The following is a 26,137-nucleotide window of genomic DNA, read 5'->3' as shown; positions in this document are numbered from 1 at the left end:
AGCTTATGTTACTAATATCGTCAAAGTATCCATATTACATATGTTATAATATGGTCAAAGTATTCATATTACATATGTCATAATATGGTCAAAGTATTCATATTACATATGTTATAATATGGTCAAAGTATCCATATTGCATATGTTATAATATGGTCAAAGTATCCATATTACATATGTCATAATATGGTCAAAGTATCCATATTACATATGTTATAATATGGTCAAAGTATCCATATTGCTTATGTCATAATATGGTCAAAGTATCCATATTGCTTATGTCATAATGTGGTCAAAGTATCCATATTACATATGTCATAATATGGTCAAAGTATCCATATTGCATATGTTATAATATGGTCAAAGTATCCATATTGCTTATGTCATAATGTGGTCAAAGTATCCATATTACATATGACATAATATGGTCAAAGTATCCATATTACATATGTTATAATATGGTCAAAGTATCCATATTGCTTATGCCATAATGTGGTCAAAGTATTCATATTACATATATTATAATATGGTCAAAGTATCCATATTACATATGTTATAATATGGTCAAAGTATCCATATTGCTTATGCCATAATGTGGTCAAAGTATCCATATTACATATATTATAATATGGTCAAAGTATCCATATTGCTTATGCCATAATGTGGTCAAAGTATCCATATTACATATATTATAATATGGTCAAAGTATCCATATTGCTTATGCCATAATGTGGTCAAAGTATCCATATTACATATATTATAATATGGTCAAAGTATCCATATTACATATGTTATAATATGGTCAAAGTATCCATATTGCTTATGCCATAATGTGGTCAAAGTATCCATATTACATATGTTATAATATGGTCAAAGTATCCATATTGCTTATGCCATAATGTGGTCAAAGTATCCATATTGAACATGCTATAATATGGTTAAAGTATTCATATTGCATATGTTCATATTACATCTATTAAAAAGTAAAACCGGTCATACCTCCCTCAGACGTCACTCACATCGATACCTCCCTCAGACGACACCCACATGGACACCTCCCTCAAACGAAATTCACATGGATACCTCCCTCAGACGTCATTCACATGGATACCTCCCTCAGACGACACCCACATATGTACATACCTCAAAAGATATTCACATGGATACCGCTCTCAGACGTCATTCACATGGATACCTCCCTCAGACGTCATTCACATGGATACCCCCCTCAGACACCCACATATGTACCTACCTCAGAAAATATCCACATGGATACCTCTTTCAGACGTCATTCACATGGATACCTCCCTCAGACGATATTCACAAGGATACCTACCTCAGACGACACCCACATGTATACTTCCCTCAGACGACATTCACATGGATACCTCGCTCAGATGACACCCACATATATACCTCCCTCAGACGATATTCACATGTATACCTAACTCAGACGACACCCACATATGTACCTCCCTCGGACAATATTCACATGGATATATCCCTCAGACGTCACTCACATGGATACCTCCCTCAGACGATTCACACATATCCCTAGACGACCTCAGACCTCCCTCATTCACATGGATACCTAACTCAGACACCCACATGGGTACCTCCCTCAGACGATATTCACATGGATAACTACCTCAGACGTCACTCACATGGATACTTCCCTCAGACGATACCCACACGTATACCTCCATCAGACGACACCCACATGTATACCTCCCTCAGACGACACCCACATGTATACCTCCCTCAGACGACACCAACATATATACCTCCCTCAGACGACATTCACATGGATACCTCCCTCAGACGACACCCACATGGATACCTCCCTCAGACGACACCCACATGGATACCTCCCTCAGACGACACCCACATATATACCTCCCTCAGACGACATTCACATGGATACCTCCCTCAGACGACACCCACATGGATACCTCCCTCAGACGACATTCACATGGATACCTCCCTCAGACGTCACCCATGGATACCATGGATACCCCCTTCAGACGACATTCACATGGATACCTCCCTCAGACGACATTCACATGGATACCTCCCTCAGACGATACCCACCTCAGACGACACCCACATGGATACCTCCCTCAGACGACACCCACATGGATACCTCCCTCAGACGACACCCACATGGATACCTCCCTCAGACGATATTCACATGGATACCTACCTCAGACGACACCCACATATATACCTCCCTCAGACGACATTCACATGGATACCTCCCTCAGACGACACCCACATGGATACCTCCCTCAGACGACACCCACATGGATACCTCCCTCAGACGACACCCACATGGATACCTCCCTCAGACGACACCCACATGGATACCTCCCTCAGACGAACCCACGTGGATACCTCCCCTCAGAGACATTCACATGGATATAGACGTCATGGATACCTCAGACGACACCCACATGGATACCTCCCTCAGACGTCACCCACATGGATACCTCCCTCAGACGATACAGACACCCACATGGATACCTCCCTCAGACGACACCCACATGGATACCTCCCTCAGACGACACCCACATGGATACCTCCCTCAGACGACACCCACATGGATACCTCCCTCAGACGTCACCCACATGGATACCTCCCTCAGACGATACCCACGTGGATACCTCCCTCAGACGACACCCACGTGGATACCTCCCTCAGACGACACCCATGGATACCTCCCTCAGACGACACCCACGTGGATACCTCCCTCAGACGACACCCACATGGATACCTCCCTCAGACGATACCCACGTGGATACCTCCCTCAGACGACACCCACATGGATACCTCCCTCAGACGATACCCACGTTGATACCTCCCTCAGACGACACCCCCATGGATACCTCACTCAGACGACACCCCCATGGATACCTTCCTCAGACGACACCCCCATGGATACCTCCCTCAGAAACAACCAAACTTTGACACAATATCACCTGCGACCCTCTTTGACCTGATCACCTCCGTCTGAGTATAAAGTAAAGTTTTAACTAACGCCACACCTGTTGATCTCTTTGACAGAGAAATGAGAAGCTTAAAATAATTGCTTTGATAACCGAGCCCGAGTCAAACCACTCCGCTCACCTCGAGCCCTTCCGCTTAGGTCAGAGGTTTCGTATGTTCAGACAGCAACTGACGAGCGACTGTCACAGATGTATTTGTTCTCTGTCAAAACGCAAAGTCATACGACCGGAAATGACTTCCGGAATCAATCAGTGTGATTGGTGGGGCCGGGGAGATCGCGTGTCCTTTTTTACAGTTGTTAGAGCGATGCCGTTTGTAAAGAAGGCTACAATGATCACAACCATCGTACCCTAACAACATCCGCCGTATACCATCTCTCTCTCTCTCTCTCCCTCCTCTCCCCAAACTTTCCCTATAACCAAACCTTCCTCCACCCCCTCGCTCCGTCTTAAACACACCTACAGCAGCACACACACACACACACACACACACACACACACACACACACACACACACACACACACACACACACACACAACACACACACACACACACACACACAACAACACACACACACACACACACACACACACACCATCCATCCTTGACCCCGACAACAAGTTACGCCTAAAACTCTACCCAAAAATAAGGCACCCACATAGGCACCATCCGCTCGCCCATCTGCCCCCTTCCTTCCTCCCTACCCCCACATACAACAAATACAAACTTCATATTTACTGGAATATTGCTGGGTGCGGCGTCATACATTTTCAGGGATTTTTTCAAGAAACCATTTTTCGTTTTTTTCTCAATCCGAATTCCCGCGGCGACCTAACACGAACGTAAATAGCAGAATTTAATACTTAACTAACTATGGAAATTACATCCGGTTAGAACGTTTTCAAATTCAACTCCAGTTAACTGAAAAGCGTATCCTGTTGTTGTGGATGACAAGTAATGAAGGCGTTTAATGTACATCCTCTTTGTTGTGCCTGGCCGGAGACAGAACAGGATACTGGCGAGGTGAGGGGCTTCAATGGCCATAAGTCACACAAACCACACTTCAACATAATGTTTCCTCTTTCTTGTCGGATATTGGTTGTTATGATAAGTACAAGGCCGATTTATCGATTTGTTCTGTACTGTACTTGTCCCTGAACACAGTGAGCGGGTGCGTGGGATATCACGCAGGCTTCAGAGATATTATACAAGTACGGAGAATGGATTCGTGTTGGGAATCGAACCAGGGTTTGCAGGTGCCACATCACCAGACAATCCAGTGATCAACAGCATGAGCATTCTATTCTACACCTATAGAACTGGAACATGTGTTCGCAGTTCAGCAGTCAGCTCAGTAAAGAGCAAGCGCATTACCTTTGGTGTTACCCCACCAACTATCTATAGTGAGTGAGTGAGTGAGTGAGTTTGGTTTTACGCCGCTTTTAGCAAAATTCCAGCAATATCACGGCGGGGGACACCAGAAACGGGCTTCACACATTGTACCCATGTGGGGAATCGAACCCGTTTTTTTCGGCGTGACGAGCGAACGCCTTAACCACTAGGCTTCCCCACCGACCCGCTATCTATAGAGATTGGCACTTGTAGCCACACGGTAGAAGGGTAGACAGTGAGTTCAGTTTCAACCTTTAGAGCGTATCCGCCAGTCTTGGTTCGAACCCCAAATTTGTCCCTATTTTGGGTCTTGGCCAGGCAGCAAACTAGCACCCTACTGTCTATAGGCTGTACGGTAGTCTAGTAATTAAAGCGTTCGTTGTCACACCGAATTCAAACTTCTCTCCCTCGACGTGATATTGCTCACATATTGCTAAAAGCGGCGTAAAACCATACCCACTCACTCACCCATGTCTATGTCAGAGGCGTTCTAGAAACCTATCACCGTGGGTTCCCCAACAGCGTAGATCGATGCTCATGCTGTTGATCACTGGATTGTCAGGTCCGGGCACGATTATTTTCAGACCGCCGCCATATAGCTGATCATTGCTGAGTGCGGCGTTAAACAACCTGCCAACCAACCGTGGGTTCGAATCCCAGTTAGCACTGAATATATTTCTGGGTTTATCAGCACCAACTTGTGTCCCTTCATTTCACCAAAGACGTCACGCGTGTGTGCGTGCGTGTGTGTCAACGACCTCAGACTGGCAGTCTGATATCAAGGGGATATTGGCCAGAACGGCATTTAAACAAACTCCCTCGATCACTGATTAGCACATTCAAATAACAGTCAATAGTCCTAACGTTCATCCCGAATGCATACCTTAAACCTTGATATGTCATAAACATACACAAATATAATCGTGACAGAGGTGTCACAATTTGATTTCTTCTTGTCTATATATACTAGTTTGAAAATCAGTGTCTGTTTCGTGAGACAACGGGTTTTATAAACACTTCGCCACTTTCAGGTTGGCATAGTAACAGGGCAACTTGTTAAGAACGTGATACACGATAATATCTACTTTTGTCAATGTGTTTGAAAATCGCGATATCTTTATACAGCTGAAATGTCAAAATAGACAAATCGTGATATGGCAGACCATCTTCTGTGAAAAAGGAAAGTCGCTGTTAACGTTAATACGTCGACAATTCAGAGGGATACTGTTGTATGGTACACGTATGTATCATATAATCAAACATATTTCTTGCATGTAAGGCCTCCGGCCAATATACAAAGGATTAACATATAAGTAGGCTTACATATTGGGATATACATGTATACTAATCTTTGATAGTTTGTTTCTTAGATACATTGCATTTGTAACATATATGGCCAGTTTTAAAGGAACAGCTTCATCCTTTGAAGAGAGAAGAGAAAAAAGCTGTTACAGGATGATTTGATCGATATGGTAATCTCGTATATACACTGACGTACAAAAGAAAGTATACACCTGATGCTTTGGTAAAATGTTTTCCTGAAAACAGCGTAATATTTAGAAAAGTGTTTTGATTGCGACTCACACGTCACAAACATTGTGTACGTGTTGCAATAACACCATAGACCTCACTAAACATGTGTTTAGAACAGTGTGTAGTTCTCACTAAACATGTGCTTACACATCTGTGTAGTCCTCGCTAAACATGTGTGTAGAACAGTGTGTAGTCCTCACTTAACATGTTTTTAGACCTGTTTGTGGTCCTCAGTAAACATGTGTTTAGAACAGTGTGTAGTCCTCACTAAACAATGGTTTTAGACCTGTTTGTGGTCCTCAGAAACATGTGCTTAGACCTTGTTGTGGTCCTCACTAAACATGTGTTTAGAACGGTGTGTTGTACTCACTAAACATGTGTTTAGAACAGTGTGTAGTCCTCACTTAACATGTGTTTAGAACAGTGTGTAGTCCTCACTTAACATGTGTTTAGAACAGTGTGTAGTCCTCACTTAACATGTGTTTAGAACAGTGTGTAGTCCTCACTTAACATGTGTTTAGAACAGTGTGTAGTCCTCACTTAACATGATTTTAGACCTGTGTGTAGTCCTCACTAAACATGTGTTTAGAACAGTGTGTAGTCCTCACTTAACATGTGTTTAGAACAGTGTGTAGTCCTCACTTAACATGTGTTTAGACCTGTGTGTGGTCCTCACTAAACATGTGTTTAGAACAGTGTGTAGTCCTCACTAAACATGTGTTTAACATGTGCTTAGACCAGTGTGTAGTTGTAGTCCTCACTAAACATGTGTTTAGAACAGTGTGTAGTCCTCACTTAACATGTGTTTAGAACAGTGTGTAGTCCCTCACTTAACATGTGTTTAGAACAGTGTGTAGTCCTCACTTAACATGTGTTTAGAACAGTGTGTAGTCCTCACTTAACATGTGTTTAGAACAGTGTGTAGTCCTCACTTAACATGTTTTTAGACCTTGTTGTGGTCCTCACAAAACATGTGTTTACAACAGTGTGTAGTCCTCACTTAACATGTGTTTAGAACAGTGTGTAGTCCTCACTTAACATGTTTTTAGACCTTGTTGTGGTCCTCACTAAACATGTGTTTAGAACAGTGTGTAGTCCTCACTTAACATGTGTTTAGACCAGTGTGTAGTCCTCACTTAACATGTGTTTAGAACAGTGTGTAGTTCTCACTTAACATGTGTTTAGAACAGTGTGTAGTCACTAAACACTTAGAACAGTGTGTGTCCTTAGAACATGTGTTTGTGTGTGTAGTCCTCACTAAACATGTGTTTAGATCAGTGTGTAGTCCCTCACTAAACATGTGTGTAGAACAGTGTGTAGTCCTCACTAAACATGTGTTTAGCTGTGTGATAGTCCTCACTAAACATGTGTTTACAGCTGTGTGATATCGTCACTGAACATGTGTTTTAGAACAGTGTGATATCGTCACTGAACATGTGTTTAGAACAGTGTGTGTGGTCCTCACTAAACATGTGTTTAGAACAGTGTGTAGTCTCACTGAACATGTGTTTAGAGCTGTGTGATATCGTCACTGAACATGTGTTTACACTGTGTGTATCGTTACTGAACATGTGTAGATACAGCTGTTTGTGATATCGTCACTGAACATGTGTATACAGCTGTGTGATTCGTCACTGAACATGTGTACAGCCGTGTGATATCGTCACTGAACATGTGTCTACAGCTGTGTGATATCGTTACTGAACATGTGTGTACAGCCGTGTGATATCGTTACTGAACATGTGTTTAGATATCGTGTGTGATATCGATATCACTGAACATGTGTGTACAGCTGTGTGATATCGTTACTGAACTGACACATGTGAACATTCGTGTACAGCTGTTGTTATCGTTACTGAACCTGGGTGTACAGCGATATCGTCACTGAACATGTGTCTACAGCTTTGTGATATCGTCACTGAACATGTGTGTACAAGCGTGTGATATCGTTACTGAACATGTACAGCCTGTGTGATATCGTTACTGAACATGTGTCTACAGCTTTGTGATATCGTCACTGAACATGTGTGTACAGCTTTGTGATATCGTTACTGAACATGTGTGTACAGCTGTGTGATATCGTTACTTAACATGGGTCTTCAGCTTTGTGATATCTTTACTGAACATGTGTTTACAACTTTGTGATATCTTTACTGAACATGTGTCTACAGCTTTGTGATATCGTCACTGAACATGTGTCTGTACAGCTTTGTCATATCGTCACTGAACATGTGTCAACAGCTGTGTCATATCGTCACTGAACATGTGTCTACAACTTTGTCATATCGTCACTGAACATGTGTCTACAGCTTTTCAGATATCGTTACTGAACACGTGTCTACAGCTGTGTGATATCGTCACTAAAACATGTGTCTACAGCTTTGTCATATCGTCACTGAACATGTGTCTACGAGCTGTGTGTGATATCGTTCACTGAACATGTGTCTACAGCTTTGTGATATCGTCACTGAACATGTGTCTACAGCTTTGTCATATCGTCACTGAACATGTGTCTACAGCTGTGTGATATCGTTACTGAACATGTGTCTACAGCTTTGTGATATCGTCACTGAACATGTGTCTACAGCTTTGTGATATCGTCACTGAACATGTGTGTACAGCTTTGTGATATCGTTACTGAACATGTGTGTACAGCTTTGTGATATCGTCACTGAACATGTGTCTACAGCTTTGTGATATCGTCACTGAACATGTGTCTACAGCTTTGTGATATCGTCACTGAACATGTGTCTGCAGCTTTTGTGATATCGTCACTGAACATGTGTCTACAGCTTTGTCATATCGTCACTGAACATGTGTCTACAACTTTGTCATATCGTCACTGAACATGTGTCTACAACTTTGTCATATCGTCACTGAACATGTGTCTACAGCTTTATGATGTCGTCACTGAACATGTGTCTACAGCTTTGTGATATCGTTACTGAACATGTGTGTACAGCTGTGTGATATCGTCACTGAACATGTGTCTACAGCTTTGTGATATCGTCACTGAACATGTCTACAGCTGTGAGATATCGTCACTGAACATGTGTCTACAGCTTTGTCATATCGTCACTGAACATGTGTGTACAACTTTGTGATATCGTCACTGAACATGTGTCTACAGCTTTGAGGATATCGTCACTGAACATGTGTCTACAGCTTTGTCATATCGTCACTGAACATGTGTCTACAACTTTGTGATATCGTCACGTAACATGTGTGTACAGCTTTGTGATATCGTCACTGAACATGTGTGTACAGCTGTGTGATATCGTTACTGAACATGTGTGTACAGCTTTGTGATATCGTCACTGAACATGTGTGTACAGCTGTGTGATATCGTTACTGAACATGTGTGTACAGCTGTGTGATATCGTCACTGAACATGTGTCTACAGCTTTGTGATATCGTCACTGAACATGTGTGTACAGCTTTGTGATATCGTTACTGAACATGTGTCTACAGCTTTGTGATATCGTCACTGAACATGTGTGTACAGCTTTGTGATATCGTTACTGAACATGTGTGTACAGCTGTGTGATATCGTCACTGAACATGTGTCTACAGCTGTGTGATATCGTTACTGAACATGTGTCTACAGCTTTGTGATATCGTCACTGAACATGTGTCTACAGCTTTGTGATATCGTTACTGAACATGTGTCTACAGCTGTGTGATATCGTTACTGAACATGTGTGTACAGCTTTGTGATATCGTTACTGAACATGTGTCTACAGCTGTGTGATATCGTTACTGAGTGAGTTAGGTTTTACGCCAACTTTTAGCTATACTCAAACAATATCAGTTTGGGGACACCAGAAATGGGCTTCACACATTAATACCCATGTGAGGAATCGAACCCGGACCTTCGGCATGACGAGCGAAGGCTTTAACCACTAAAAGTAACGCCAGAAATGCTTGAAAAATGCTTTTTGGCTTCAATATCAATGTGATGAATTTGACACAAGATAAAAGCACATATATGATACATGTACGACTCTACCTAGTTGGATATTAAAGCTCAGATGAAGAAATGCTCGAGGGGTGACTTCAGAGGAGGAATTTTTGACGTTTTAACAACATTCGTTAATAAGTACAAACTGTAGTTTGTAGTTTTGAAATACAGACTATAATTATTCATATTGCCTCAACTAATTAAATCACATAAATGATTGTAAAAAGTTTTGGGTTTTTTTTAACATCTATATGTGAAAAAGATGGAACTCTCGTAGTTGTTATATTCAAAATAATTACGTAAAAAAGTCTTAATTCAAATCGCATAGGTAATCTTGTTCACCCATAGAAGTTTCACTTCGTGTGTGAGCATTGAACTGGCCACATGTGACTTGATATCTCTGCAGAGCAATTAATTTCAAATTTATACCAGTATTTCATTACTGGAGAAACAAAGGGAGGAACCTCTCGACACCTATGACAGGGTTTACTATAGAATGTGTAAAGCCCTTAAATTGACATATAGTCAGGTTTACAAAGTTGTAAACAAATCAGTTACGTCAGGGGTCGTGTCAAAATCAAAACCAGGTAGGAAAAACAAACTGGATAGCTTTGATAAGGGTGTCATACGCCGTGCAGTTTATAAACTGTATGAACTCAAAATCCCACCGACATGTGCTAAAATACAAGATGAGATCAAAGATACAATAAATGTCTCGAAAACAACACTTATTGTACCTCTGGTAGAAATGGAGTTCAATTACACCAAAAGGGGAGATGACAGAGCTGTGTTTAGAGAAAAGTACTCAATCCTGTCCATGCGATCAGCTTATCTCAGAACAGTTGAAGAATACCGCAATTTGGGGTTTCAAATTATATACCTTGATGAAACCGGGTGTAATAAAAATCACTCAACCGATCGGATGTGGCTTCCTTCAGATTGTTCTAATGCACCAGTGTTACCGTCAGGCAAAGGTAGACGCCTGATCATCTTGCATGTTGGTACCCGTAGCAAGGGACTGATTGGGGGTTGTGACTTTGTTTTGGAGGCCAAGAAATCTGATGGTGATTACCATAGCGAAATGAATGGGCAGGTATTTTTGGATTGGTTCGAACATCAGCTTTTACCGCAGCTGGACGAACCAAGCGTTATCATTTTGGATAACGCCAGTTACCATAACCTGCGTGTCCCTGGTACCATCACACCCACCATGAGCAATCTCAAGACTCAGTTGCAGGATTTTCACACTTCGTGCAACGGGCCTTACAGGCAATCAGAAACAAAGACCCAGCTCATGGAAAAAATCCGAGAGCACAAAAGGCAATCCAGTACATCACTGACGAACTAGCTGCAAAACAAGGCCACATAGTTCTGCGTACACCAGTACGGCACTGTGAGTTCAATCCCATCGAGCTGATCTGGGGTAACTGTAAGAATTTTATTGCTCGCAATAATACCCCATTCACGCTTTCAGATGTTAAAGAGCTTGTGTATGCTTCGTTTTTTGGAATTACCCCAGAAGTGTGGCAAAAGGCTGAAGACCGTGTTCTCAAAATCGACGACGAATACCGTGTGTGGGACGGCGTTAACGTCAGCCGAGATGCACCTGTTGTAATTCCGCTAGAGTCCTCGACCAGCAGTGATACTGACACTTGATAATTTGAGACGGTCCCTGACATGTACTGCCCGTGCGTTACATAACGCTGTCGGCCTGTCTGCCTGCTAGGTGGGTCACAGTATAGTTTGTTTCTTTTAAGTGTTTCTACCATGGAATTTTTTCTAAGTTTTTCGATATTTTACGAGTAATCATTATGATTAGGGAATAATACATCGTGGTTACTCATATGCCATATTAGGTATGAATGATTACATATGGGTTTTGAATCTGAAATATCAACCATTATCAAATAATGGCCAATAAGCATTTGGCAAGCATTTCTGGAATTATAGTATGACCAGAAATTATTGAGAATTTTAGGAACATGTTTAATTGGATTTCTAGTATAAACAACCTTGACCAGCTATCAAGTACTTGGTTTCATTCAAGAGAGACAACTCCGTTAATCCTTTTTCATTAGTTTGGGAAGAGTTATCCCCCTTTGTTTACTTTTTCAGTGATCCTCAGTATGGATGATTTAGAGAAGAGGAAGTTGATTTTAGAGTATTATAACAAGGACATCAGATCAGCTAAAGTGATTTCAAGTAGAACAGGCATCCCTTTGTCCACTGTTTATCGTGTTTTGAAAAATATTGCAAATGGATATGGCATTGAGCACCAGGGAGGCGCAGGTAGGCCCAGAAAATTGACTGTTGGTGACAGGAGGCGGCTTGGTAATCTTGTTTCTAAAAACAAACGAAGGAGTTTAGAAAACTTAAGGCTGGATATGATTGACAGAGGAACTGTGGCTTTCTGTAAGGAGACGATTAGAACTGAGCTGCATGCAATGGGTTGGCAGAAAAGTCATGAAACCTGAACAAAAGGAGCGAAGGTTGAACTGGTGCTTACAGCGTAGAAATTTTAACTGGGACAATGTGATTTTCTTAGATGAAAGTTATGTGTGGTTGTTTCCTAATACACTGAAATAATTCTGGACCAAACAAACTGAAAAACCTTTGTATCAGCGCCCAAAATACAGTCCGAAATTTAACGTGTGGGGTGGCATATCTGTGTTAGGGGCAACGCCTCTCTGTGTATTTGAAGGGAATATGAACAGTGAGCGGCACACAGATATTCTCGAGGGACATTTACTTCCATCTGCTCACCTGTTCTATGGAAATGTTTGGATCTTCCAGCAGGACAACGACCCAAAGCATCGTTCAAAGCATTCACAGGCCTGGTTTCGGACCCAAAATATGACATTATTAGATTGGCCAAGCTATAGCCCTGACCTAAATCCAATAGAAAATGTTTGGGGACTTATGAAGGAAAGTGTCAATAAGAAAAATCTGACAAATATTGCTGAAATGAAAGAAGAGGTGATCCGAGATTGGGACAGCATGGACCACGACTTTCTAACTTCTTTGATCAGTAGTATGCCCCGCCGCATTGAAGTCTGCATTGCTTCCCATGGTGACTTGACAAAATACTAACTGTTCACCTGTCTTTAAATCTGGGGTTATATTCTGCTAATATTCACATTTAATACGTGAGTAATGAGTGAAAAAAATATAAAAAATTACAATCTTTAAATTCTCAATAATTACTGGTTGTACTGTACTTTAGGCTACCTCACGGCTCCATATCGCCACTGGACACGTTAACAGAACAGTGTATGGAGTTCTTACTCAAAATGAGTACAGAAATGCAACGTCACAACTCCAAATGTGTATAGAACTCTGTGAGGTGAATGAATACACAATGCCATTTGGAATGTATATCTGACCCGGAAGAACAGATGAATCAATAAGTTCAGAATGATTTCAGAATGTTCAGAATTATTTGGCAAGTCTTTCCTCTGAAATTAAGCATTGGATTTGTTATAGCAAGATTAATGTTCCAGGGAGTGTAAGTTTCCCTTGTGAAGTAAGGGAGGTAACTCAGTTACATAGTATTCCGGATGTGACAATATTAACTTGTATCGCCTCGTCCACTGATATGACACAAGACTTCTTGGATGTCAAGAACAATCAAGTGATATATTTCTGATTATGCAGCAAGTGATAGGTTGCACAGTCTTCAACAGAGTAGCCAATGGCTTATTCAGTTGATGGGCCCCGTGAAGATCTGGGTAAGAATTGCTTATCGTTATCGGCGATCAACGGGATCAGGAGGTCAGGCTCGCTGACTTGGGTCACACATGTCATCGTATCCGAATTTCGTAGATCGATGTTCATGATATCGATCACCGGATTGTCTGGTCCAGACTCAATCATTTACAGACCGCCGTCATATAGCTGAAATACTGCTGAGTGCGGCGTAAAACAAAAACCCACCACCAACAACAAAACTCTATGCTACTACAGCGCCCGCCTCTAGCAGATACAATCTGTCATGATACCATTAATGTAATAATATTTCATTCATCGTGCCCATTGCTCCATTATGACTCCGGATAACCCAAGCTGCCTGTTTGGCGCTAGAGGGTTATAGTCACATGCCTTTATCCCACCGGGTACCCATTTTCTGCTGGGTGAACAGAGCCAATTTTGAACAAACTCACTTGCCTAAGGTCAGACCACATGCCTGCAGCCCTAGGAACTCTCAGGAGTCAAGCTGCCAAACACGGTCAGCCACCCAAGCGCTCTCCGCGCCCAGCGTTGCTTAACTTCACCTGGTTTGTGACCTGAGACCACATGCCACCACCACTCTAATAATTATTAATCAAAACGCAAGAACACCTGTGTGTTAACGTTTATTTCTGGTGATATATATTACGAATGTTCAACAGCTAAAGGCTAACATTCACATCGTCTCAACCGCCGATCACCCGCAGCAGCGACCGGCGTCAACAACTCAACACCATTTTGACGATGCCTTGTGCTTGAAGCGGCGCTAAAATATCTAATCGCTGTCGCTATCTGGGTGATTTGCTCACTCCAAAACACTTCCACGAGACCCAGGTATACCACTGTCGTATACGAAACAGAGGCACCCGACGACAGTCGCACCACTACCTAGTGGGAAGTGGCCCAGACCAATAAGATTTTATATCAGTATGACACTTATACCTACAAAGCATTGTAAATAAATAAAGTGTATATATAGAGATATGCTAAACAGTTGACTCACCCTTATGAGGGACTGTAAATCATGAATTCTATGCAATATGGTATCCGTGGTCAACTGTAGGGTACATGTATTGTAGAGCAGTCGTGCTGAATTTTTAACTCTCCTCATTCAACTTGTGTAACAACTGTTGGAACCTGTACAATCTTGATCGGTGACCTGACCTATTTCATTTGAATATCCGCTACAGGAATATCCTGCTTTGATTTCATGTCAGAGTTAGGTTTGTGAAGATAACCAATTTTATTCTTAAATTGAATTGCTATCACCCTACAGAACACCCTGAACAATATAAACGTACAGCCAACGATAACACGAAGACTTTAGGAGTAAAACTTTAAATCCTCACTCCAGCCTAAAGTTTTCGTCATGTCGTTAGCTATGCCTTGTTATTGTTCAAAACGGCTACTCGCATTAATTTCATAATGCATTTAGACCTGATGGTCAACACTCACATTAATTTGCTGACGCACGAGTTTCATGATTTACAGTACATCTACATAACGGTAGGTCATCTGAGATCCACCTTCACTAAGATACAATACACAAAGTAATCTGGTTCTACCACGACCCGCCAACAGACTGGCGACATATATTGAAGACAGATATATTGCTGTGAGCATTAAGATCTTCTGAAACCATGCCGAATATGAAGAACCGGCGTTAGAACAGTTACCCCGTTGTTATTATTGCTGATAGCGGTTGTCAGGGAACGTGTCCAGTTACAGCTGTGGCAACATCAACAATGTATAAAGTATTGCTTTGCAAGAAACTACCCAACACCTCCAAAATGAGGGTTCAGTCACCGCCCATCGACCACGTGGTCCTTGAACTGTTTTGTAGAATACTCCGCGTGATACACAGCCAGGAACAGAAACCTTTATTGCACACCTGATAAATAGATACTGATGTAGACGAAACATCAACTATAGTCTCTTTTATACATATGTGTTATTTTGGTCCTAAAACGGTTGACCCATCTGGATATAGATACAAACATAACATCGTCTTATTGCTCGATCAGTTCTGTTATGGATGAGACGAGCCACTGTGAGTGAGTGAGTATTGTTTAACGCCGCACCAGCAGTTTTGCAGCTATTCGCGGCGAACGACACACCACACTTATATTCCAAGCCAGATAGTGAGTGAGTATGGTATTACGCCGCTTTTAGCAATATTCCAGCAATATCACTGCGAGGAACACCAGAAATGGGGTTCACACATTGTACCCATGTGAGGAATTGACCCGGGACTTCGCGGAGGAGAGTGAACGCCTCAACCACTTGGCTACCCAAGTCGCATAAATCGTGATGCGTATCGTAAAGTATAAATCGCGATGCGTATCGTAAAGTATAAATCCCGATGCGTATCGTAAAGCATAAATCGTGATGCGTATCGTAAATTGTGATGCGTATCATGAAAATACATCACGATGCGTAGTCTGAATAATAAAGCGTCATAAAGTATCATAAAGTATAAATATCGAAGCGTATAGTAAACTATAAGTATCGATGCGTATCGTAAAGCATTAATATCGATGCGTATCGTGAAGCGTGAACAATAGTACCTAGCGTGATGACATATGACGTCATCATCACGAGCGTCGTCTCACCCCGTCATCCTCTACACATGTCACCATAACAACGAATATCACAGACTAACAATATCAAACAAGGTTATACAGATTATACACAACGCCGTCAGACAGGGCGAGAACCACAGTTCATATATACACACACTCATTGAGCATAAGAAGAACACTCCTGTTTATATACACACCAATTCAGCAATAACTAAGCTGTGCCACCCAAGTCTCCTAAACGGTTTGTATTCAATCAGGCATCATCGAATCTTGTAAAGTTTGGGACATGCGCAAACGTTCCCCACTAGTGCTCATTACAATCTGCCGAGGTGGAGTGTTTTCAGAACATACCTACCTCGAGCTAGCAATCTCGGATCGGAAGCATGTATTTGCTGGACACTTGAGATGATGGAGGTGGACTATGAATGGCTCGAAGCAGTAAATATATTTTCGTTGTGGTATTACAGAAATATTCAACTTTCTCGAAAAATTTTGAATTTCTTTCTATATAATTTAACTTGGAAATACCTGGAGTAAACATGCCCAATATGTCAATATAATACTGCCATTTATTCAAGCGGATTAAACAAACACGATCTGGGTGTTTGATCATCTGTATTTTGTGAATTCTTGATTGAAGAGCAAACCTTTTTCCAGCAATCATACTAAATCAACAAGCCCACGTGTAGCTCACCTTCAAACTTACACGCTGTGTTGTGTCATGTTTTTCACTATCTGACAATATGGAGAACGGCTCTCCGATATAAAACAAAGTTCAGCGAACGAGAAAATAACACACGCTTCGAAATAATGTTATGAAGAAACTGGCTCCAGTAACTGACACAGACCGTAAAATGGTTCTCCAACAGATTATATCTTGTGGATTATGGAACGTAAAATGGAACAAATATCCCAGCGTCAGTGCAAGTCTAATCTAGCGTGACGTCAACGCGATACCACGATGGGTAGATCTGCGATGATCTACGATAGAATCCCTTTGTATTTGCGGGTATATCACACCTATCAGTGGTAGGTTGATTATTCTCAGTGAAGTACGTACAACGGGTAGATTGCCATAGTTCGTACTTATCGTAACTACGACAGGTTTATCAAGTCAGTAAATATTGCCGCATCAGCAACTTTGCATCTATCACAGAAGAAACGAGATATTAATGCACGATATACATAAAAAAAGTCGTTCTTGAAGTTCGTCGTTTCTGGTCAAATTAAGAATATACAGACCAACATTGATGTGTCGAACTCACGGATGTCTCGATATATAAGCTTAGTCCCCTCGTATTCTTTTGTTATTCATTTATCTTTCTCTTTACCTCGGATGATTCGAAATATTTCCTTACTCTTTCCTTCAACTTCAACATAGCGTGTTTGATTGTATTTTACTAGAGATTAGTATATATGACTGAGTTGATCAAACAGGCTCGTAAACCACAGCGTTATCAAAGTTTCCTGTCGGTTAAAATGCCCCATAGTACTGGCCTTTGGTGTCTGATAAACTCGACTGTATCGCCTTATTGACAATTTACGTACGAGCAATTACATCCATGAACAATGTATCACAGTCACATCTGTTGTAGCCGACTGTTGTAACCGACTGTTGACCACTATAAACACATGGAACACAAACAGAACGTTTCACATTCAGCTCCTAATTCCAGCGTATTATACGTAACGTTTTGGTTGTAAATTTACAAATTCTGATTCTGTTTTTAAATTGTGGAAATAATATTGTCACAGTTTTGTGAGCCCCATGTTACGTTTCTTTTACATTTAACACATTTTAAACTTTAAATTGTTGTTCTCAATTCACTTCACGTAGGCTGAATATATTATATACTATACGCAAAGAGGCGATAATGATTCAGCACGTGGCGAGTGAAACTGTTTTACATATTACCGTGAAAGTTTCACACTCCATAATGGTAAATAACAACATTATACGTAACTTCAGTCATCAACAATATACACAAAGATATACATATACACAAACATATACACACAGACATGTACATATCACAACAATGTTGACGTCATTAGATCGTGAACGACGCTACATAATACTGGCGATGAATACCTGGGGTCAGATACAGTAGGAAAGGGTGGGGGAGCGGTGGGGTAAGGTATGGGCGTGCACTGAGAACGGGAGGGCAGGCGTTCAGGTAAGAAATGGCGAGTCTAAGCGTGATCGTAGGGTGTAGCAACACGGAGTGGGGTGGGAGGGCTTATGTTTGGGGTGGAGGAGATGGGTTTATTGTTAATGACGTGGAGAACATAAGTAGCGGTGATGGCTGGTAGTTGTACCACGTTTCACGTGTCCACAAATACTGAATGTAGAAATACCTGCTTCTAAACAGGACCAGCTTGATAGTTTAGTGGAACCCGTGGTGGCTGAGTGGGTTAGATGTCCGGCTCTGTGTGCTGGCGATTAGACGCTGACTCGCATGGGGTTCAACCTAACAAAAGTACTAGCATCTTTTCTGAGAAAGTGTAATCCCAAATGTAACATAAGTTTCATTTGATCACTTTCTAAATGGCATTGTGTATTCATGATTTGATCTTTGTTACAGAATACTCGGGTTTCAACTTAACAATGGGGCTTACCTTAAAAACGTAATCAATGATAATTTAAGATGATTTTTAGAGTTATATTGCTGTATCCCTTCACGTATCATTACAGATTTCACAGTTTAATAAAGTCCGCCAATTAAAGTGTTTTATTTGAGATGACTTCAATGCTGTCCGTGTTTATCGAGGAAACGTTTTTCATGTTTATACCTCAAAAATAACTTCGCTGACTGCTTTTACACCCAAAACAATCATCAAGATTAGACAACACACAAAGTGGGACGTTATTCGACGCAATAATGCATCACAACCCCCGCCCATTATGTTTCCATCCAATCACAACACAGTATTTAATTCGTGGTTACGCCCTATGCACACAAATACAGGCCAATCAAATGTCACGGCTTCCCCATCTCAACTGTCGACGATTACTGAAACACTTTATGTACATATGGGAATTAGATAGGGTGTTAGACAGTGAACCCTACCCCAAGGGGTCAGAAGAAGAAGGGAGGTAACTGGAGATGAGGGGCAGGGCAGGGAAGGCAGATAGAGAGTGATGTTTTAGCAGATAAAGCTAGTTGATTTGATGAAGGGCGTTTAACCCATGCGCTGCTCATATTCACTAGAAAAACATTTGTTAAATCTGCAATGACTGAATTAATAAAATTCGATCAGAACAGTACAACCGACCACTTGATATTCTTGGTTGACGGGGGTGGGGGTCTGGGATATTATCGAAAAACTGAAATTTAACCAGAATATTTGTTTTTCAAATTTACATCGTTGAAATACAGTCATTGGTTCATGGTTTTAATTATATGTCCCTGATAAAAAATACCAGTACGTCCGCAGCCTACCCCCACACCCACCCACACACACATCCCCCCCCCAACCTATCCACCCCACCTCCTTCCCCTACCCGCCTCCAACATATGAAATGGTCAGTCCCCACAAAAACTAACATAATTTTTTCTAATACATGGTTACATATATAATTTTGAAACTTCAAAAGATTTAACACATCACATATATATTTATCATATATAACAGTATACCAACGATTACAACAGGGTATTGTGTATATGTAGTATTGCATATATATATATATATTCATTAGCGCAACAATGAAATATAAAATAGATATTTGTCAGATTTGTTAAACTAAGATTCATATGGTTGTCGATGCTCAGCGTTGTTTGGTTGATGAGGTTCCATGGCGGCCATCTCCACGTTACTGTCACTCTCCGGCATGCGCGAGTAATACTTGACACTTGACGGGTCGATCAGAGTGCTCTCCCCTGCAGCAGCCACAGGGTTGTTGCTCAACCACACGAACGATCTTGCACTGGCAACTGAAAATATAAAGATAACAGAGGTACAGATAAGTTGCGTATCTGCGTAAATTACGCAAATATTTATGTGAAAACTCAATTCCTATTAAGTATATTGCGTACAAGTACGCTTGAAGTTTTGTAAATACTCAATAAATGTGATCTTACATGCGTATACACAAAAATGTCAAGTCTTAGCTTGAGTACCGGTGGATAGATAAAATAACTGACGTATACGGAGAGGTTCTATTTCAGGACATGAACTTGACAACTTGCAGTCTTTCTGATCGTTTCTCATATTACAGATCAAACATAACAAACACTAACATTTAAACTTTAATATATTTTTACAATTAATTAAAAATGGCAAAGTACCCTATTGAGTTTGAGTGAGGTGAGTACAATTTATTTGGTTACTCAACGGAAAATTAGGATACCCAACTGAGATGAACACAAGCGAGTACATAACTCAATGACCCAAAAAGTTATATGTAGCTCTGATATCTTATTCTAATATACAAACCAAGAACTTGTTTTAATACAGATAATGAAAGTGAATGCAATTTTACACCACATTTATCACGTTAGCCCCTTTAAGTGTCTACACCTGACGACTCTATCGGAGGAAATATGCCATTATAACAACTTAAAAAACATTAAGGGAAAAGTGCTTAATTTTAAATTTAATAAATTTGAGTCTAAATTTGCACTGGAACGGTCACCCCTTGTCTTTCAACATCCTGGAAGTTATACGTAGGAGTGTTGTACAGAGTTGCTGACTCACAGACTCACCTTGTTATTTGAACACTTGCAGTTCATCAAGTAGACAGCCCAGTGCAGTAGGAGCGAGACTTGGGATATAGTACAGTATAGAGCGTCTAGAACTCACCTTAATTTCTTGCCATCTCCTTGCAGGACTTGTAGACAGCCCAGTTCGGTAGAAGCGTCTAGAACTCACCTTAATTTTGGCCATCTCCTTTCCGGACTTGTAGACAGCCCAGTCAGAAGAAGCGACTGGAGCTAAGGGTATAGTACAGGAGAAGTGTCTAGAACTCACCTTGATACTTGGCCATCTGTTTCCCGGCCATGTAGAGAGCCCAGTAGAGTAGAAGTGTCTAGAACTCACCTTGATATTTGGCCATCTGTTTCCCGGCCATGTAGAGAGCCCAGTAGAGTAGAAGTGTCTAGAACTCACCTTGGTATTTGGCCATCTGTTTCCCGGCCATGTAGAGAGCCCAGTACAGCACGAGTGTCACCAGGACTATTGTAAAGCAGAAGGCCAGAAAACTCGTCGCCCCAAGAGAAACCACCAGCTGAAGGTAAAGCCACAAGGACATGTTTAACTATACTGTCAAGACATTTCAAGGAATGTAAACTCGGAGCACATTAACATAGATTTGTAAACTTGAGATCCGATGATGGGACATTTACAGGCCTCCCAGTATGTATCAGTGAAAGATATTAAACTATATCTACTAAGTTCCTAAGTGAGTGAGTGAGTTCAGATTTACGTCGTTTCTAACACTATGCCAGCAATATCACGGCGGGGGACACCAGAAATGGGCTTCACACATTGTAGCCCTGTGGGGAATCGAACCCGGGTGTTCGGTGACGTGTGAAGACTTTAACCAATGGACTTGAATGGTGACCGAGAATCATGTTATAACTATGAAGTTCAGTCTTTTCAAGTTGAGTAACGTCTGTTCGTACTATGACGTTGTTTTTTTAACCAACGAACCGCAGCTCTTCGACGGACATTCAATTTTGAGGATCACAGTCTGAGTGTAAGTAGCGGTACTCACATTGCCAACAATGATTGGACACAGAGCCTCCCCCAGGGCAGCCATCACTATCAGGCACGTTGTGATGGATGCTGCAAGACGATGGTGAAGGTCAGGTAATTCAAAAACTATTACAGTGATTAAATGAACTAAACTAAGGGCGCCTCAAATCAATGACACCTAAACAGTTCATATTAACTCATGCACTAGATGGCCACCATACCAATATATTTTGTATGTTTCAAGAGTACAGTCGGACCTGACGTCACTTGATTGTTATATCCATAGTTGTAACTCTAACTTTGTCTGTTTGATGTTTTACGCCGCACTCAGCAATATTCCAGCTATATGACAGCGGTCTGTAAATAATCGAGTCTGGACCAGACAATCCAGTGATCAACATCATGAGCATCGATCGACGCAATTGGGATACGAAGACATGTGTCAACCAAGTCAGTGAGCCTGACCACCCGATCCCGTTAGTTGCCTCATTCGACAAGCATGAGTTGTTGGAGACCATTCTAACCCGGATTTGCACGGGTCCATAGTTGTATCGATATATAAATGTACAAAATATGAAGTGAAATAAATGTATGGTACCAGAGCTTCGATAAAGGTGTCTTAAAAGGAGTACTGTGACCATGTGTCCCAGTCCAACCAGCTGTGAATGGAAACCTCGTAAGGATGAGACCGCCACAATAACTCGCTGCGCCTAGTGGCTGCAACAGTTGTATACTCCCCAGGGAGTTGAGATTGATAATACGATGTGCCGTTGAGATTGACATCCAGTGATCGAGGGAAAATATACCAGCGCCTTGAGCATGCACTAGTTGCCTTGATATGTGCGTTATATAAATATCCTATAATAAATCACACTGAAAACCCTAATTTCGAGACGGCATCTGCAATGATCAAAACGATGTCGTATTGACGGTACTCACAATTCATGTCAATGAACTGCTCTGTGAGCGACAGCGCCGACGGCGACATGCTGCTGACAAACAACCCAACAAAGCACGTGCCGATGTAGATGGTGACGTGACTGAATCTGAAGATGAGGGTGAACACTAGGGCGAGACTGCAACCAACCTGGAACAGAAGAACATCGTTAAAGGCGGACTCCGCTCAGAACAAATGGCAGCCATGGCGACAAACCACTAATCATATGACATCGCTGCTGGTGTAGAATTCCAACAATAGCATAAGCATGGTCGTAGGAAACACTATCAAAGAGAGACGATACAAGATGTTCTTGAAAAGTTGGGCTGCACACGTCACAAACACATGCAAGTGCAAGTAAATTTTAAATCTTCAGCTGATGTTCATCCCAGTAAAAACGGGTAGGAAATTACATTAATAAACCTCTAGTATATCTAAAATCTCTAATTTAAACATTAAGACTTTGCACTAAAGTGAACACCACACCATGAAAGTCATAGTCACAGTCATAGTCACCCTTTAATACCCTTGTATTTAACATTTCCCCAAAATGTTCCCAAACGTAGGTCTTAGAGTAAGTGTGCAATGAGAGGGGATGGTGGATTTAACGCCGCTTCTGACAACGTTGCAAAGTGCGGAGTCAAATACCAATGATGAAACCCCTGAAGACTTGTTCAGAAGCCACAGTAACAATTAACATAACACTGATCAAAACGCTGCCCATAATATTACAATATGTAACTCATGCTCTTTAGGTTAGAAGGCTTACGAAAACCCCTTTTTATCAGCATACTAACATTATGTACTACACAGTCGCATACGAACATTTTGCCCATAATATTGAGATAGGTATGCTGTCCTTTATGTTCGGGGCGTCCTGCAGTGCATAGAGGGCCCGTAAGTCCCCCCCCGAGGCGCTACTTCCGGTACTAAGCTGGTTCCCGGCTCCCTTTGTGCGCACCAACTTGCGATATGCGAGACGGGGCCCAGCTTACTTCCGGTAACAGATTTCCGGTGACAGGCGCATATTCAAGAACCAGTTCTGGTTCGAAATTGCGCGACCGCCAAATAAGACCTTACTAGACCGGACCAGGTGAACGTTGTTTGTCACCGGGAGTACTAAGGTCTGGCGAAGTGCCGTGACCTACGTACGGGACCTATTAGTACACGCGCATTCCGCCCAATATTTTACCATACATGCGTTATTCATGGACACAAGTGGTCAGTCCATTAATAAGATGATTCAGGCATGTCCGTCTGACAGATCTACGTCCGTTATGACGGCTTAACGAGGACACATGTATTTTACGTATACTTTGTTTGTGGAGAAACACAACAAATCAACCTGCCTTGAGAAAACATTATTTACGTCGTCGTAAACACTTACTTTACAATAGGAAAAGGCCAATCCCTTCAGTCTGAATTCACTAGTCCTATAGATCGTTCCCTTGTCAACAACATTATATATTTTATGGATTTTTTATTTCATTAAAGCTTTTATGGCGCCCAGATGTTCCAAATGGACGCGAGAATACTCTGTCCTGAAAAACAACAAATCACTAGCTTCCTATCTACTGCATTGTACTGCATGTGGTGGAATCGATCTCGGTAGGATGTCGACGAGGAGGAGATATATGGCGTACTTACAATACTGCACAACAGCATGAAGCCCGGGGTGAACTTGGCGGCTGCGGGAACCGATATTAGTCGCCCGAATGCAAACATACCCTGCAAAATATAGGGTGGTGTAAAATGACAATTCATCTGAAACACTAGCGGAGTTAATTGATCTAATTATGTTCTCGAAATAGACGCAAATTGTATCGCATGTTAGTCTGACATTATAATTTGCATTGTCTTCCGTTGAACCAATTCGTGTCTGGTGTCATGATTGCCATGTCAGCATAAAGTATAGAGTTGCACTGGCGGTATTCGTTAATGGATTTCGGTGCTGATATTGCATTTGGCGTGATGAAAGGAAGCTAGAATTTTACTCAACTATATAACATACCCATGGGATATATAATATACTGAGTATATATAACATTCATTAGTAATATTTATAACACTGAACAATATTCATCACTGACAGATTATATGTTTCTAGAATACATACTGCCATTTAAAATGTTCAAGGCTAATCCTATACAACTGCATATTTCATATTATTTATTCTTGTTTACTCAAAAGTGAAATGACCAGTCATAAAGGCCTTAATCGTATACAGCATTGTTTACTTCATAAATAATGCCTGATTACATGTAAAATACATGTACAGTGGAAGATCAATACATTATATCAATACATACTTCCCTGCAATTGTTTCCAAAAAAGGCTAAAGCAAACCTGTGATACAGTTAAGATCATTTCCAAAAAAGAAATCCTACGATTGCGTGTTTTTAGGATATTATGATGATATTCGGTTATATTAAATATGAACCTTAGAAATGCGTATATTACAATAAAGCGTTGATTAAACAGATTCAATTTATCAAATCATTCGCGGCCGCTTTCCTGTAGGTGTCACCCTTTATTTCACAACAGATAATAGGACAGCATATTAAATAACGCCGAATAGTATAAATCTCCAGAGCACGATTCATTAGTGTGCAGCTTAGGTAGGTTTCCCTGTATCGATGGCATACTCACCCAGAAACAGGCATCGAGAATAGCACCTTCGTATTTCTGTAGAGACTTGACGCTGGCTTCGTGGGCGTAGGTGTAGATGTAGTTGGCGTATGTGGACTGAAGAGGGAGACGGAGACGTTCAGGAGACAGAGATATGTTAGGGAGAAGGAAGAAATGATGTTTCATCATGTTATGCACCCCTTTGGAGTAAAGTGAGACAGGTCAGTCATTAAACACCACCTGAACCTCATTGAAACAGATTCTGAAATAGGTTCCGAGTCCCATTCAGACCAAAATCCAATGATGAGGTGCAAGTTAGTTTTAATTATTTACCTTTTTTTACTTTATTTTATTTCACTTTATATATCTCTTTTTTGGAGTGGGAGGGGATTTGGGTTAACCCCACACACAGCAATGTTCCAGCTGCATGACTGAGGTCGTAAAATATTCGCTTGACAATACATTGGTTGATATTATAAGCAATGGGTCAAGGTCGACTCCCAAACACGTCACCCAGCCATGTCTTTTGTCTGTAACACTGCATTGCCTATCGTACACAAGCAGCTCAAATTAACTGTAACTTTGTCTTCGTACTTTACGCAAATACACAACTTATCTGGATATCGTCATCTTCTTAACAGCACCATATACGTGCTTTTATGTAATATTATA

General features: G+C 41.3%; 2 protein-coding genes across 2 annotated transcripts in view; one reads left to right on the top strand and one right to left on the bottom strand.

The window, feature by feature from the left end:
- Positions 1–1,832: 1,832 nt before the first annotated feature.
- LOC124258600 (putative proline-rich protein 21) lies at positions 1,833–2,999 on the top strand. Its single transcript, XM_046692666.1, has one exon. It carries the CDS (start codon positions 1,833–1,835, stop codon positions 2,997–2,999), a length of 1,167 nt encoding a protein of 388 aa, XP_046548622.1.
- A 15,709-nt stretch (positions 3,000–18,708) lies between these two features.
- LOC124258623 (major facilitator superfamily domain-containing protein 4A-like) overlaps positions 18,709–26,137 on the bottom strand; it is a 112,382-nt gene continuing 104,953 nt past the window's right edge. The window contains exons 6-11 of the mRNA XM_046692689.1: positions 25,487–25,582; positions 24,485–24,565; positions 22,840–22,987; positions 21,920–21,990; positions 21,313–21,430; positions 18,709–20,138 (exon numbers count right to left, since the gene is read on the bottom strand). Coding sequence (XP_046548645.1) covers positions 19,948–20,138; positions 21,313–21,430; positions 21,920–21,990; positions 22,840–22,987; positions 24,485–24,565; positions 25,487–25,582 — 705 coding nt within the window. The 3' untranslated portion in view covers positions 18,709–19,947. The remainder of the gene's footprint in view (positions 20,139–21,312; positions 21,431–21,919; positions 21,991–22,839; positions 22,988–24,484; positions 24,566–25,486; positions 25,583–26,137) is intronic.

Source organism: Haliotis rubra, unplaced genomic scaffold (genome assembly GCF_003918875.1).
Source record: "Haliotis rubra isolate DU_JTF1 unplaced genomic scaffold, ASM391887v1 Scf7, whole genome shotgun sequence".
In the NCBI taxonomy this organism is placed as follows: domain Eukaryota; kingdom Metazoa; phylum Mollusca; class Gastropoda; order Lepetellida; family Haliotidae; genus Haliotis; species Haliotis rubra.
Note: the sequence above shows the minus strand (reverse complement) of the source record. Positions and strands in the feature narration are given on the sequence as shown.

Coding starts and splice junctions, on each gene's coding strand:
- LOC124258600 (XM_046692666.1), top strand. CDS start 1,833: ATGGATACCTCCCTCAGACGACACCCACATGGATACCTCCCTCAGACG.